The sequence below is a fragment of the Micropterus dolomieu genome, linkage group LG04, assembly GCF_021292245.1.
Source record: "Micropterus dolomieu isolate WLL.071019.BEF.003 ecotype Adirondacks linkage group LG04, ASM2129224v1, whole genome shotgun sequence".
Classification (NCBI taxonomy): domain Eukaryota; kingdom Metazoa; phylum Chordata; class Actinopteri; order Centrarchiformes; family Centrarchidae; genus Micropterus; species Micropterus dolomieu.
The window spans coordinates 2,718,337-2,732,600 of record NC_060153.1 but is presented as its reverse complement, the minus strand read 5'-3'; the positions used below and the strand labels follow the sequence as shown (position 1 = coordinate 2,732,600).

The following is a 14,264-nucleotide window of genomic DNA, read 5'->3' as shown; positions in this document are numbered from 1 at the left end:
CAGTGAACTCTTTTAAGTCCCTTCTTAAAACATACTTTTATAGGAGAGCCTTTCCCGATCTTATTTGACTTTATTTTATCCCTTTTATTTTATTGTATTTTACTAATTTTATATTTATCTGTATTTTAGTCTTTCCAATGTTTTCATGCTTTTATCTTATATTATTTTTGTTTTTTTTGTATTATTGTCTCTTGGGTATTATTGTCTTTACACTTGTTAAAGCACTTTGTAATCTTGTTTTTGAAAAGTGCTCTACAAATAAGGATTATTATTATTATTATTATTAAATATTCCATAGCAACCACAAAATGTAAAATAAATTGATGTACAATGAAGATCTAAAGTTTTTTCTTATTAAAACACTTTTCTAAAGGCACAGGTTTGGTGGTTTAAAAGGTATTTTTTGTAATTTAGAAGCATTCATAGATTGTAAGTATTTTTGTGTTGCACCCTCCCAGTGAATGCCTGTATTGTCAAAAAAGTAATGTTTGGGTTCATCTCGCTTTGTACTTTATAATGTATAAATGGTAGGGGTACAAAAATTGACTTTAGAGTAAGAAATTATACCTGCAACTGACAAAGTTTTGCTTTCTCCTCGTAGGTTTCTGCAGCTTTGGCCAGTAACTTTGGTAATAAAATTGATGTCGCAATAATTTCTGCCCTTGGCAACAAAAGCACCAGCCTGTCCATTGGTCAGATCATGACAATAACGCCTCAAGAACTATTTGCTGCCCTCAGCACTCTCAGCAGTGTGACGGGTTGGACTCCAGGTCAGGCCAGCGTCATTATCCTGTCTCTGATGTCTTCAGGGATCATGCAGGTAGCTGCTGTTTGTCAGTCTGTCTGTTGCTGTCAACAAAGCTGATTCTGATGCCAAAGTTGAGTCTTTGAGCCCACCAGTCAGAATAAGGCTGTCTGATCTGTGTACTTCTTCCTTCCTTCTCCATCCCACCAGATCCACAACGCTTCGTCGTTGCTCTTGCTGGGCTCTCTTGTCGTGGGTTTACCCGCAACAACGTTCAGCAGCATTGATGGCTCCCAGCTGCTTACTGCATCCAAAAATCCTTCATTTCTGGGGTACTTGATGTCCACTCCACAAATTAACCAGGAGATCTTTGTTACTCAGGTACGACAGCTTCATTTCTGTTACAAGATTTTATTTATAGTCCAAAATCAAAAACAATCAAATGTTATCTGGAAGACATTCCTATTTGAGCAACTTTTAACATCCTCTATCCTTGGAGCCTCGCTTCAGATAAGGGAAAAACTCACACAAAAAAAGTTTGTGGAAAAAAATACAGAGACTTCACAAAAAGCAACAGGGAGGACTAAAAGGATGATACTAAAATTATGACATGGAGAAACAGACAATACACAATAAAACAATAAAAACAACATAAATACAAGATAAAATGGAAGAAGGCCTAGATGAAAATAAGTGAATACACATACATATGACCTGACATACTTTACTTTATATCATGTAGTATACAGTGAGTTACCAGTTTATTACCTACACTACACCCTGTTTAAGATGTTTTTTGTTGTTGCCCATTTGAGTCTCATGGTGCATTGTACACAACGGTGTTAGATTTGGATATAATTTGACTGTTAGAAGTATTTCCTGAACTGTCAGACCCACAAGTGTTTAGTTTTTTGTAATTTCTTTTTGTGAAAAGCTAAAGACTCAGCTATTTGCAAGGTGCAAGAACCTGAAGGTCTACCATTATGCTATGTTCAGTTAAATGAAAATGTTAACTTGTGTATGTTATCCCAAAAAAACATGTTTTGACCATTCCATTGATACTACAATTGGCAGATATCTAGATCCAATAAGACAGAAGTCATGTCATGGACTAATTTGCATGAAAGTGGAGCATTTTAAGACAAACCCTGAAATCATGTTTTCGCTAACCTCCAGTGACTTAACCTCTCACCTCACCTTGCTGCAGTGATAGACTTCAAGACACTGTGACATCACTGTTACTGGTTACTGTCACATTAGTAAATAAAGGCAACAGATGGAGGAGGACTCAAATGCAAACAAAGTAAAGTCAAATAAATCCAAGTGGGCACGACAGACGAGCAAGTCAGGAACAGGTAACAGGTAACAAGGCACAAGTAGAGGTAAAGGTAGCGGGATGCAAAGGCTTTGAGTAACAATCTGGGAATGTGGCTGAAGGGGACAGAGAAGCAGAATGTGAAAAACAGGTGACAAAAGAGCGCACAGATGAACAGACTTTTAACCAGCAAAGGCAGTGAAACACACATTTAACTCACTTCCCACATCCCCACCCAGATCATTTCAGTGAACAGCAACAGTGAGGTGATCATACAGAACGTTCCAGATGAACTGGCCACTGAGATCCCTCGAGCATTGCTGGTGGGCTTCTCAAATACCAACAGCGTTATCACCACACTCAACAGGAAGAATTGGATGCCGTGGCAGGTAGGGGGACGCAACACTGAAACACAGACTTTTGTTCTGAATGTACCAACTGGATGCTCGATGCTGTAATGTTATTACACACTGTGTGTTTTTTTTAGGCTGAGTTGTTCTTTAATATAATAGCTGTGGACACTGCAACCGCAGTGCTGGGAAGTCCAAATAAGTGAGTTTTGAAGAAATTTTCAATAATACAAGAGTTTGCAAAAAATACCCAATCAGGTAATATCTTGCAGGTTGGTTTCAATATGTACAGAAGATAATGTGTGTATGTGTGTGTGTGTGTGTTTGTGTAGTTTGTCATCCTCAGTGCTGCAAGGGTTCACAAGCACCGGAGTGAGGACCTTTCCAAAATTGCAAATCAAATTGCTGATCAAAGCCTGTCGGAGGGCCGGCATTCACAAGGTCAAACTGGTGGAGACTCAGGTGAGAGAGGGGCAGCGTGTGTGAGGGTGTGTGTGCGAGCCAGGTCATCACTACAAGTCATAGAAATGCAGTTAAAACAAGGTTATTCTGCCTGTGGCCCAGATGTTTAAAAATGTTCTCATTACTTTGTTCTCATAACAAAATGTATCCAAGTTTTTCACCTCAACATCTTTTCACCTGCAATCACCAAATCGCTGCATAGTGGAACAACAAAGGGGATATATACAGAACTGATGAGAATTTTTGTTCCCAACAGCTGACCTGCATGTACAACTACATTAAAGGAGACCCAGATGCCACCATCTTCAACCTCTATCCCTATGATATGCTGCTGTACTATGAGTGAGTTTAAAATGATTTGTGTTGGACTAAAGTTATCTGTCAGAATAGTTTGAGTTAGTTTATGTCCCTCTGTCTCTCTACAGTTACTCCCTGGTGCCACAGAACCAATGCAGGTCCTATTTTGAACAGCTGGCAAATGCAGACTTCTTTGTCTTCTCCTCCGTCCTCAGCTACAAACTGACTGCTCTGTTTAATAATGCCAGGAGCTGCCTGGTGAGTCCCCAAACAACAAAATGATATGCTCATCTCAAATGGACATTTTCCCAAGCTCTAAACTAAAGTAACCTATCACACTCAGAAATTGCCTAGTGTTGAATTAAGTGAACCAATTTCCTGAAGGAAGATTAAAGTCACTCCAGGACTAAATAAATGTTTAAATCTCTAAGGAGTCCAATTTACTTTTAGTTGTTGTCTGGGAACACATGGATTATTTGGATGACGACTAAAGAGCACAACCAAGCGGCAACAAGAACACCACCAAAGAGCACTCACTTATTATACTTGTTATGCAACTATGCTAGTTTATATAATACATACATCAGTTCATTTTGATAAAGCCAGTGTCAAAGTTTTGCTTTTTGTGCTTAAAGTAGTCCAGGACACCCCATTCAAGAAGTGATTATTATTATTTTATTAATATGATAGATTAAGACTGAACTCCTGATTTATATTGTAACCTGACCATTAGCACATAAACTAAAATACATGTAAATAAATGTTAAGAGTGTACAGCAAAAAGTGTGCTTAGAATGCTTAGAACTTCAGTTCTTCATAGCCCAATCTGTAATTAATTTCTGTCATATCATATTCTCCTATTATCTCCAAGGGTATAACAAACACAAGTTTGACCATGGATAATATATCAGTGTTGGGAAACATGTGCTGCACTTTGAATGGGTCCTACATCAAGAACTCTGACCCCTTCATCTTGGAAAAGCTCAAGAACTGCCCAGCACTCACCAACGCTCAAGTGGCTGCTGTTGAAGCTCTACTGCAGAGCGGGAAAACACAGTACGGGTATGTCAACAACAGCAATACATCTATTATAAGTTGGTAAGAAAATCAGGAAAACTCTTTTATTGTAAGTCCTTGTAGGACCAGCAGATTTATTTCTCAGAAGCCTTTAGGGTCTTTTAAAATACCTGCCTGTTTACTTCTGTTCCTTGTAAAACAAAAAGATCACAACAGAAAACAATTCTCAAAATGAAATTATTCTAATTTAGTGACCAGTTAAAACATGTTTTGTTTTTTTGTTTCAATTTCTGTTTGATACACTGCCTTTTACACTCTTTATTTTTTTAGAGCTCCATCAACATGGAATCAACAGACTCTGGTGGACCTCGGGATGTTACCGTTGTATTTGACTTCAAACTTCTATGCTAACTTTAACACAGTGAGTAAGACTTGAATACATGCATTTAGGAGAAAACGTGATTTTCCATTCGTCTGTGGCATTACACCTGCCTGGTGTTGGATGGAGGTTGGTGATGTTTTCTTAATTTATTTTTTTTATTTTTTACATCTGTGCCTGTTTTGTTCCTGTGAGCAGACCACAAAGCAGGCGTTCTTGAGTTACTTCCTGAACGTTATGAGCAGCAATGGAGTGAGCATCCAGATGAGACGGAGCCTGATGGACGAAATAATGAGGTCCATTACTAAGAAGTCAAAGCGATCTATAGGTGAGTCTCTCTCCATTATCTGCTCTGCTCATTTCATCTGCATTAATTTACTACTTTAACTATTGTTTTTCCTGTGTTTTAGTAAATGGGTGCACTGTAGGAGTGATCACCCAGGTGACCATCAGCGACGTGACGTTCCCCTTCGTCTATAACGACATAAACCAGTTCAACTGCTGCCTCAGTGCCACCACTGTTAAAGAGAACTTGGATGCCATCACTAGGAAGGTGACCCAGACCCAATACCTCCAGATTGTTCTCAGCAGGCTGAGAGAGGTAGGTGATGGCAGCCAGTGAAGATGTGACTGAACTGTAAATGCTTTTCTTTAAACTGAGCAATAACAAAAATCTAAGCTTACTTTCCATTTTTATTTACAGTTAAAACTCCACAGAGAACAAATTAACTGACTCTGATTATGATTCTCTGCTGGGTCATAATGTCTTCTGATTCTCACATATTTATAGGCTTATGTGGCCAACTCCACCATCCCAGAGAGTCAGGTTCAGCTCTTAGGCCCAGCGTCCCGTGTAGCCACTATTAATGACATCAACATGTGGAATATCACTCAGATTGACACACTCGCTGCTTTGATGAACCCGTCGAATGGGCAGTGGGACCCCAGCCTGGTGAGCAAACAAGTAAAGTGTGTTGTCTATGTTCGCATATATATATTGTGTGTTCTCATGACTTAATGTTTCTTCTCGTCCAGGCTAAAGCCATCATTTATAAGTATCTGAATAAGACAGGGAACCAACTGGGCAGTGATGAGCTCAACGCCATCGGAGGAGCCAACCTGTGCTCTGTGGACACAAGTGTTTTAATGACCATTTCCCAACAAAGCCTAAAGTAAGAAGCAAGGAAGGACTGTGTGTGTATCTGGAGGATTGTTTGACTAATATCGTGATATTTGAGTCTAAAAAGATTTTATCATTGTTTCTTGTGATATCATGAGTTCATAGTTCAACTGGGCATTATACATACACCGATCAACCATAGCATTATGACCACCTGCTGGTCATTATGTAGGCCTCTGTTGTACCACCCAAACAGCCCTGATCCGTCAAGGCATAGACTCCACTGTGCATGGACTTTTTCAGCAATTTGACCTACAGTACCTCACCTGTTGGATCGGACCACATGGGACAGCCTTTGCTCGCCATGTGCACCACTGAGTCTTGGCCACCCATGACCCTGTCTCCTGTTTACTGCTTTTTCTTCCTTGGACCATTTCTGATAGATTCTGGCCTCTGCAGACTATTTTGGTGATGCTCTGACCCCGTCATCTAGCCATCACAATTTGGTCCTTGTAAAAGTCGCTCAAATCTTGCCCATTTTTCCTGCTTCTAACACATCAAGGACACAATGTTCACCTGCTGCCTAATATATCCCACCCACTGACAGGTGTCATGGTAAAACGATATTCAGTGTTTACTACTTCCCCTGTCAGTAGTCATAATGTTGGCTGATCGGTATCAATACATATATATCAAATAAATCATGATAAATTTGCTTATTGTGCCTTCATAATAGTGGTGGTCATCACTGAAGAGTGTTTGCAGGTTGTGCTGTGAGTGAGTAGGGCAGCTTGGATGGGAGCTGAGAGGCAAAACCCAGATGTTTTTTCTTACACTAATTGAAGGTGTAAATCTACATAAGTAAATTTTATATGTAGTCCACCTTAAAGAAATATCCCCTAAAAAAGACAAAATAGTTTGCATATTGCAAAATAATTTTGTTTATATTTAAAAAAACAAACATGAAAAATTCATACAATTATGATACGTTGATTTGCTGTTAACATTAAATGTACAATCACAATCACATATAGTAACTATATACTTTTCAATTTTTTATGATGTAAACATTCTGGGGGGGAAAGTCTTCTATCGACTAAAGTTTCATAATTCTGATAAAAAATAGACTACATTTGTAGGTTTTAACACAAAAAGAAATATTGATTCTCAAAAAGTAAACTTTTCACTTTGTTTCGTGTGGGGTTTTCTTGTCTGTTAGAAAATACAAAAGAAAAGTGCCCACAATCATAACTTCCTTAAACTTTTATTAGCATTAATGGTCTTCCTCAAGTTGATGAACTCTAATTCCTGTGTGTGTATACTTGTCTATTGCATTCTTGTTGATGTTTTTGATATCTAGCACCTGCCGTGCCCACTGAGGTTTTCAGGATGTGCACACAGCTGTTCTTGTCTATTTCTTGTCTCTTACTCTGTGTTTTTGTGTCTCCTGCAGATCCGCCAACGCCCTGGACGTGTCCAACTGCACTACAGAGAGTAAGGCAGTTCTGTTCACCATTGCCAGTCAAGCATTTGCCCCAACCACCCGCACAGCTATCTCTGATAGCTCCTACCAGCTCACGCAACCTTACCTTGGTAGGCAAACAGACCCACAGACACAGCCTCACCTTCAACAACTTCTTTTAAACACAAACAGTTGACAGTGAACTAACTATCCATTTCTTTCTGTCCTGCAGGGGGTGCAAATTTAAGCTATATCCGAAGTTTGGTGGCCTCCAATATCAGCATGGACATTGTTACCTTCACCAATCTGATTACGAACGTTGTACTGGTCAGTCTTTAATTGTATTTTATATATAATTTAGCATAAAATAAAATAATCATTTTCAGGAGTGTTGGTAAGGAACAATGATTGCTTATGAGAGCTTTTAAGAGTACTTAAAAGGTGCAGTAGTAAGGTAGTCAGTTTCTGCAGTTATTGGCAGTCGCTACATTTAGACAAAATGCTGCTACCTGCATACTTAGTTATGGCTGTGTCCAAAATAGCAGGTGTTGATTTGTTTTTATGTTCTGCTGGATTAAAAAAAGAAAAGAAATTAAAGGATAGGTTCACAATTTTTCAAGTCTGTCATACAACAATAGTCAGGTTCCCAAATGAACATTAAAACAGTTTATTCTTGCTGTAATCATGCCTCCCGTTCATACTGGTCATTAAGAGATTCCTTCGCAACATGCTGCCAATGTAAGTGATGATGGACAAAATCTGAAGTTCTTGCTCTGTGCAAAAATATGTTCCAGAATGTATCTGAAGTTAATATGAGATTTCAGCGGTCTGACGAATCAAATGGTTATCTTCCAAGTATACAAAAATTCTCTTTGTGTCTCCTTGGATTGTACGTCCGTTTTGGAGACTGTAGCTTTGGAAGATGACCACTTGGTTTGTGTAACTCAGACTACTGAAGCCTCATATTAATTTTGATTAAACTTTTGAATGAGTTTTTCAACACAGTAGATTTTATCCGCCATCACTTATAATGGTAGCATGTTAGGAAAATATCTTTTAAAGGCCAGTATGAACAGGAGGAATGATTACAGCATGCAAAAACTGTTTCAATGTTGATGTGGGAACCTGGCTATTGTTTTAAGACAGATTTGAAAAATTGTGAACCTATCCTCTATATAAGAGCTTGTTTATTTGCACTCGGATGAAACATATGTCTGCTCTTCTCTCCCTAGAACCTGACTGTTAATCAAGTTCGAGGTCTTCTTGGAACCAACCTGCCAGATTTAAAGAGCTATGAAAACCAGACACTGGTACGGGCCTGGATCAGCAGCCAGTTGCAGTCAGAGCTTGACACACTGGGAGTGGGGCTTGTGGGAGGCAGGGCTGGCACGATAGCTTCCACTACCTCTCCCACCACAACCACCTCATCATCAGTGACCACCGCCACAGGCAGCTCATCATCAACCTCATCAACAACTGGATCCAGCAAACCCACAACAGCATCTTCTACCACCACAGGTAAGTGTTAAAAAAGTTGAATGACGTAAAAACAATATTTAGGAGATAATTTACCGTTAGCTAAAGGCCGGTCAAGGTTTTGATTTCTCCACATGAAGCAGTGTAAATGGGGCTTTAGTAAGAGAGATTCTCTATAGAGAGTTTGGAAGGGGATGTCTTTTTTTCAGCCTTTACAAAACTAAAAACACAAGCTGAAGTGTAATTAGATGATTAAACAACACATTTGCATGCTCTAATATAAGCTGCAAACATTGCTGTTCTTCTGTCTTCTGCAATTTAGTTAAAGCGTGATTATCTGTTGTAAATGCAGTCCATTTGTTAACATTATGGGTAGCAAGTTGTGGAGGGTGAGAAAAAATATTAATGTTAAGATTTTTATTAGCTCCACATCCAATGGAAGTGCAGCCTACTGAGGTGCGGCAGCCACTTTGGTGAATGAAAGAGAAGCAAGGCAGCTAGCAATCCAATTACAGTGGAACCCTTGCTGTAATTTAATGCCATGCCTTGAATAGAATAAATACAGTAAAAATTATTTATTCGTGAATGAATGAAAGAGTTAGTGAACAGCATGAGCCATATAAACAACACAAAACAGGAAGCTAACAATTTGACCCTATAATAATGCACAAGCTTAAAATAATTATGCATAAAAGTCCATGAAAACCCTGACACCACTTTTAGTACATGAAACTAAAAACTAAAAAATACAACAGATTCAGTAAAAAAATCATGCATCAACAATGAGGAGGATGCCCCTTTTCCCTCTGCAACTATGTTGCTACCTATAGCCTACTGTAAACAAACCTATAGCCTACTGTAAATAAATTACATTAACTTAATTATTCAGTAAAAGTCGCTTCATAATCAATGTGTTGAACAGGGAATAAAAAGGAAACGGTCTCAAGGGGGGATCAAACACACAACCTTCCAGGTGAAAGTGCTGCGCTCTACCAACTGAGCTAACCAGTATTACTAATTTTTTCACCCAACATCTAATGGCAAAAAAAATTGCTGCCGATGCAAAACTTATTTGCAGACCCCTGCTGTATATTATTTCTTCTTCTTCAAACGTATTCAGCGTAGTGATGAGCATCTACACTGCCAGAATTCTACAAGAAGAAGAAGAACGTAGTGATGAAACACGCTCTGTAGCGCTGTTGGTCTGTTTTGTGCTACTGTAGAAACATAACGGAGGCAACATGGCAACGTCCATGTAAGGGGGGACCCGCGGTTATGTAGATAGAAATGGCTAATAAAAACACAACGGTTGACTTTGTAAGGTCTTTATACACCATTGAAAACATAGTTATGGATGTTATATTGCATTTCTGTTACTAGATCCTCAGAAATATTACACACTGGACCTTTAAAAACCTTCATGATAGCACACCCAGTGTAGTATTTTGTGTGAAAGCTAGTACTTGATGCTACTTTATCAGAGTGTAGGCTAATGTTAGCACGTCTGCCATGCTTTGAATTACATATATATATATATGTAACTTAAAAGTGAAACATAATGTTAAAAATATGAACAATAAGGTATGATCTTACCTTGACCTTCTTTGTCCAAGCAGCCAAATGGGGAGTATAATCTGACATTTTTCCTTTTCATACAAACATACATGACTCATGTATGATTATTTATTTGTTATGTCTTCTACATGGATCATCAACTCCTGGGACCTGTTAGCTTCTTCTTTCAGCATGATATCATATACGTATGTAGCTATCAAGTGCATATTATAAGTTCAAGTTCAAACAACTTTATAAATCACACTAGGGGCAATCCATCCACAACATGCAACCAGGCAGTGCACCCAGAACCTGAATAAATAATAATAAAATTCCAGTAGATTATGTAATGTGGATTACAACAGGGCAATATAAATAGTATGTGGACATTTGAAACCCCATAGGACGCTACAGGGAGTTTCAGAGATTGATTACCAAAGAGATAAAATATTTGGAGAGGTGGTCCATTTTGCATGCAGGTAGTAGGGGAGAGCAGTACCATTTTTCAGAAAAACCTGATTTTATAAGATTATGTTGTAGACAGTGATATATTTTTGCTGTGGTCACTAACTCACAGGTGTGGTCTATCAATATCAGGTGGTATTTTGTACAAATGTAGAACAACTTCCGTATAATTTCACTTTAAATATAAGCGACACATTGTTACTTTCTGACCTCATCAGTTGGGTCGAAAGTAACACACAGGTGGGTTGAAAGTAACACACAGGTGGGTTGAAAGTAACACACAGGTGGGTTGAAAGTAACACACAGGAGGGTCAAAAGTAACACACAGGAGGGTCGAAAGTAACACACATGTGGGTCAAATGTAACACAAGTAGATTTTTTGTGTTTCCCTTGTTCTTATTAAATATACGTGACTATGACCTTGTAAATATGTAACTGTAAATGTATTTTGTCCTTTATCTTTGCAAAAAATTTATAAATTACATTTTCATTTTATTTATTATCTATTTACAATTTCTTCAAATGTTTCAAAAGTAACCCAACCATATACTTGTTCAAAATGTTTTTTATTGGCAATGTCAATCCATTTTATAAAACATTTCTTCAACAATATGAAAATGAATATTCATAAAATAAATATAAATTCTCAAAATAATGCAAAAATAGTTATGCTTCTATCCAGCTGTTTTTATACTAATTCCAAAATGTGCATGAAAATATCTGGCTGAATCAGACCTCTGTCTGTCTTTCTGACCCTCACTCTTGGTATAATCTGTTGGCATAATATAACATAAACATGTTTCAATACATGCTGCAACACAGAGAAAGTCACCACATTAGCAGCGGGACAAAAGAAACACTTGTTGTCACTGTAGCGGGACGAAAGTAACACTTGTCCTGTGTTACTTTTGCCCCAGTTTACCCCTACAGTCCAACAGAGAGCGTTGTTTGAGGGAGGGCAGATGTTTTAATAAAGTGGGAAACTTTTTTACATTGTAAAGTGTTTATATCATTCTAAATGTAATGAATTATATACTGTGTTACTGATCTCTAAAGTGAGTTTGTGTATCTTGTTTTAGGTAAGCCTAACAATGGTTCCCGCATCCGAGCAGATGCTGGTTTCTCTATGCTTGTTCTCCTGGCGCTACTCATCGCTTCTCAGAACATTCTTGTATGAAGAGGCACATGGCTGATTATTGTAACTTATAAATACATATACACTAGCAGGAAATACTGTAGCTACATGCTACATTGTATTGCCTACTATGAAAAAAATATGTGCAATAACAATACAGTGGATGTACAGTATAATGTATTCTTGATTAGTTAATCTTTCAGTATGTATGCTCTGAAACCTTGTAATACATAAATTTTAGACTCATATGTTTACTTGATGATTAAATGAAGGCTTAACATAAAAATTAGGGTGACAGTTTCTGCTGTAATTGTGTTGCTGTAATCCTGTGTTTCCATTTTGAGAGAGCACTTTCTTTAGGTAGGCCTACCTGAAAATGATTTGCATATATGGAGCTGTATGAGATTAAATGCGTACTGTATATTGTTGCACAGTCATTAAGTTCATCACTTGCTTGGTCGCAGTTTATTAATATTCAAGGATTTGGAGAGAATAAGTTGTTAATATGAGGGTCACATCATCATCATCTGTGCAGTCAAACCAACACCAACTAAAAATTTAGTTACCATTTACAATATATAAATAAATCTGAGCTGTAAGTAAGTGAACACCATCTGTGTATCCAGTCAAACTTTGTAAAAAGGTAGCCAATAACAACTGAATAAGAGGCATGTTAGACATATAACAGAGTCAGAGGCAACTTTTATTGCTGTCAGAGTCAGTATAATTACATTTTCTGAATATAACAGCGGTTCATTTAGGAGGCAACTGCTGTCTGTAGCCTGGTTTAGCCCTAAGGACACCATATCAGTTAGGGCTACAACTAATAGTTATTTTCATTAAGTTAACTGATTAATCTTACTATTCATTTCCCACAACCAAAGGTGACATCTTTAAATGTAATGCTTTTTCTTACCAACAGTCAAAAAATCCCAAACTATTCAGTTTACTATCATGACAAAGAAAAAAAGTTCTCACATTTAGGAAGCTAGAAACCAAAAAACAGAAACTATCTTTTTTGTTTAAAGAGAAAAAAAAGACAAATGATTATTAAATTATCAAAATAGTTGCCAATTAATTTTCTCTAATATCAGTTATAAACGTTTATACACGCCAAGTACAGTCTTGCAGGTAGGACAGGTGTGCTTTGCATCTTTCAGCCGGTCCACACAGAATGGGATGAGACAGCAACCTAAAACAAAGCTGGAGAGGACAGCAGCTAATTTCAGGATCATCCATTCATATACAATATATAGTATATAACATAATTTAAAACATATTTTATCATTTATCTAATAAAGTCAGTTTTTTATGGTCAGATATGCATCTGCCACCACACTGCATATTTCATTATACCAGGTAAATTTTTAGCCATGCTAGCGGCTATCTTTGAATAATAGGTCCATCAATCTGTTGGGCTGTAGTTTGGTTACCCTCTGGTTACCCTCATTGCTGGCCTTAAGCAGGTAATTGGAAATTAAACCTTTGTAATAGCTAAAAGTGTAGCTCCTTTTTAAAATAGCTAAATCAAGTGTATTAGCTTTAATAATGGCAGATCTAACTACTGCAATGGCTTTGAAATTCCTGTAATCTTAACCAATGAATTTTATATTAGCATATTAACATACCAATGTGCTGTTTGCAGTATTAGCATTAACGTTAATGCACAGATAAGCCCAAGTAAGGCCTTTGCTGAAAGCTATTTTGAGTTAAAGGAATAGTTCAACATTTGGGACAATAACCTTAGAGTTAGATGAGAAGATGGATATCAATCCTATTTCTGTGTGTTTGGCCATAGTTGAAAAAGAAAACTCCTGCACACTGTCTAGCTTGCAAAAAATATATGCATTGACACAATATTTCGGTGCTAGACCTTCATCAGGAAAAATAAAAAGTTTGGCCGTAGTGCCGGGAAGCAATCAGCTTAGCTTAGTTTAGCATAAAGGAACAGGCAGAAACTGGAAGCTTGGAATTAAAAATATCCACCCATCAGCACCTCTAAAGCTCTTTAATAAACACAATGTTTCTAAAAACACAAATTTGTGACCTCCTCACAGTCACTGAGACTGACCGTTGTTATTTTCCAAGAAAGGTTTACAGCATATAATAATAATAATAATAATCCTTATTTGTAGAGCACTTTTCAAAAACAAGTTACAAAGTGCTTTAACAAGTGTAAAGAATAATACAAAAAAAAAAAGATAAGAGCATGAAAATTTTAATATAAAATTAGTAAAATACAATAAAATAAAAGGGATAAAATAAAGTCAAATAAGATCGGGAAAAGCTCTCCTATAAAAGTATGTTTTAAGAAGGGACTTAAAAGAGTTCACTGACTCAGCCGACCTGATTTCCTCGGGCAGGCTGTTCCAGAGCCTCGGGGCCCTGACAGCAAACGCTCTGTCCCCTTTAGTTTTCAGTCGAGACTCTGGAACAGACAACAGACCTCTGCCCGAGGATCTCAAGGTACGTGCTGGTGCGTATGGG

The 14,264-nt window shown here is 37.6% G+C and overlaps 2 protein-coding genes across 2 annotated transcripts in view; one reads left to right on the top strand and one right to left on the bottom strand.

Annotated features, from left to right (window-relative positions):
- LOC123969811 overlaps positions 1–12,265 on the top strand; it is a 26,452-nt gene extending 14,187 nt beyond the window's left edge. Inside the window, exons 24-40 of the mRNA XM_046047506.1 lie at positions 602–820; positions 956–1,126; positions 2,300–2,449; positions 2,548–2,612; positions 2,743–2,872; positions 3,129–3,214; positions 3,298–3,427; positions 4,041–4,231; positions 4,517–4,607; positions 4,764–4,893; positions 4,976–5,166; positions 5,356–5,517; positions 5,601–5,737; positions 7,139–7,278; positions 7,380–7,474; positions 8,380–8,665; positions 11,722–12,265. Of these exons, the coding sequence (XP_045903462.1) occupies positions 602–820; positions 956–1,126; positions 2,300–2,449; positions 2,548–2,612; positions 2,743–2,872; positions 3,129–3,214; positions 3,298–3,427; positions 4,041–4,231; positions 4,517–4,607; positions 4,764–4,893; positions 4,976–5,166; positions 5,356–5,517; positions 5,601–5,737; positions 7,139–7,278; positions 7,380–7,474; positions 8,380–8,665; positions 11,722–11,819 (2,472 nt within the window). The 3' untranslated portion in view covers positions 11,820–12,265. The remainder of the gene's footprint in view (positions 1–601; positions 821–955; positions 1,127–2,299; positions 2,450–2,547; positions 2,613–2,742; positions 2,873–3,128; positions 3,215–3,297; positions 3,428–4,040; positions 4,232–4,516; positions 4,608–4,763; positions 4,894–4,975; positions 5,167–5,355; positions 5,518–5,600; positions 5,738–7,138; positions 7,279–7,379; positions 7,475–8,379; positions 8,666–11,721) is intronic.
- A 194-nt stretch (positions 12,266–12,459) lies between these two features.
- Positions 12,460–14,264, bottom strand: part of LOC123969192 (lipopolysaccharide-induced tumor necrosis factor-alpha factor homolog) — a 3,472-nt gene continuing 1,667 nt past the window's right edge. The window contains exon 4 of the mRNA XM_046046338.1: positions 12,460–12,980. Coding sequence (XP_045902294.1) covers positions 12,872–12,980 — 109 coding nt within the window. The 3' untranslated portion in view covers positions 12,460–12,871. The remainder of the gene's footprint in view (positions 12,981–14,264) is intronic.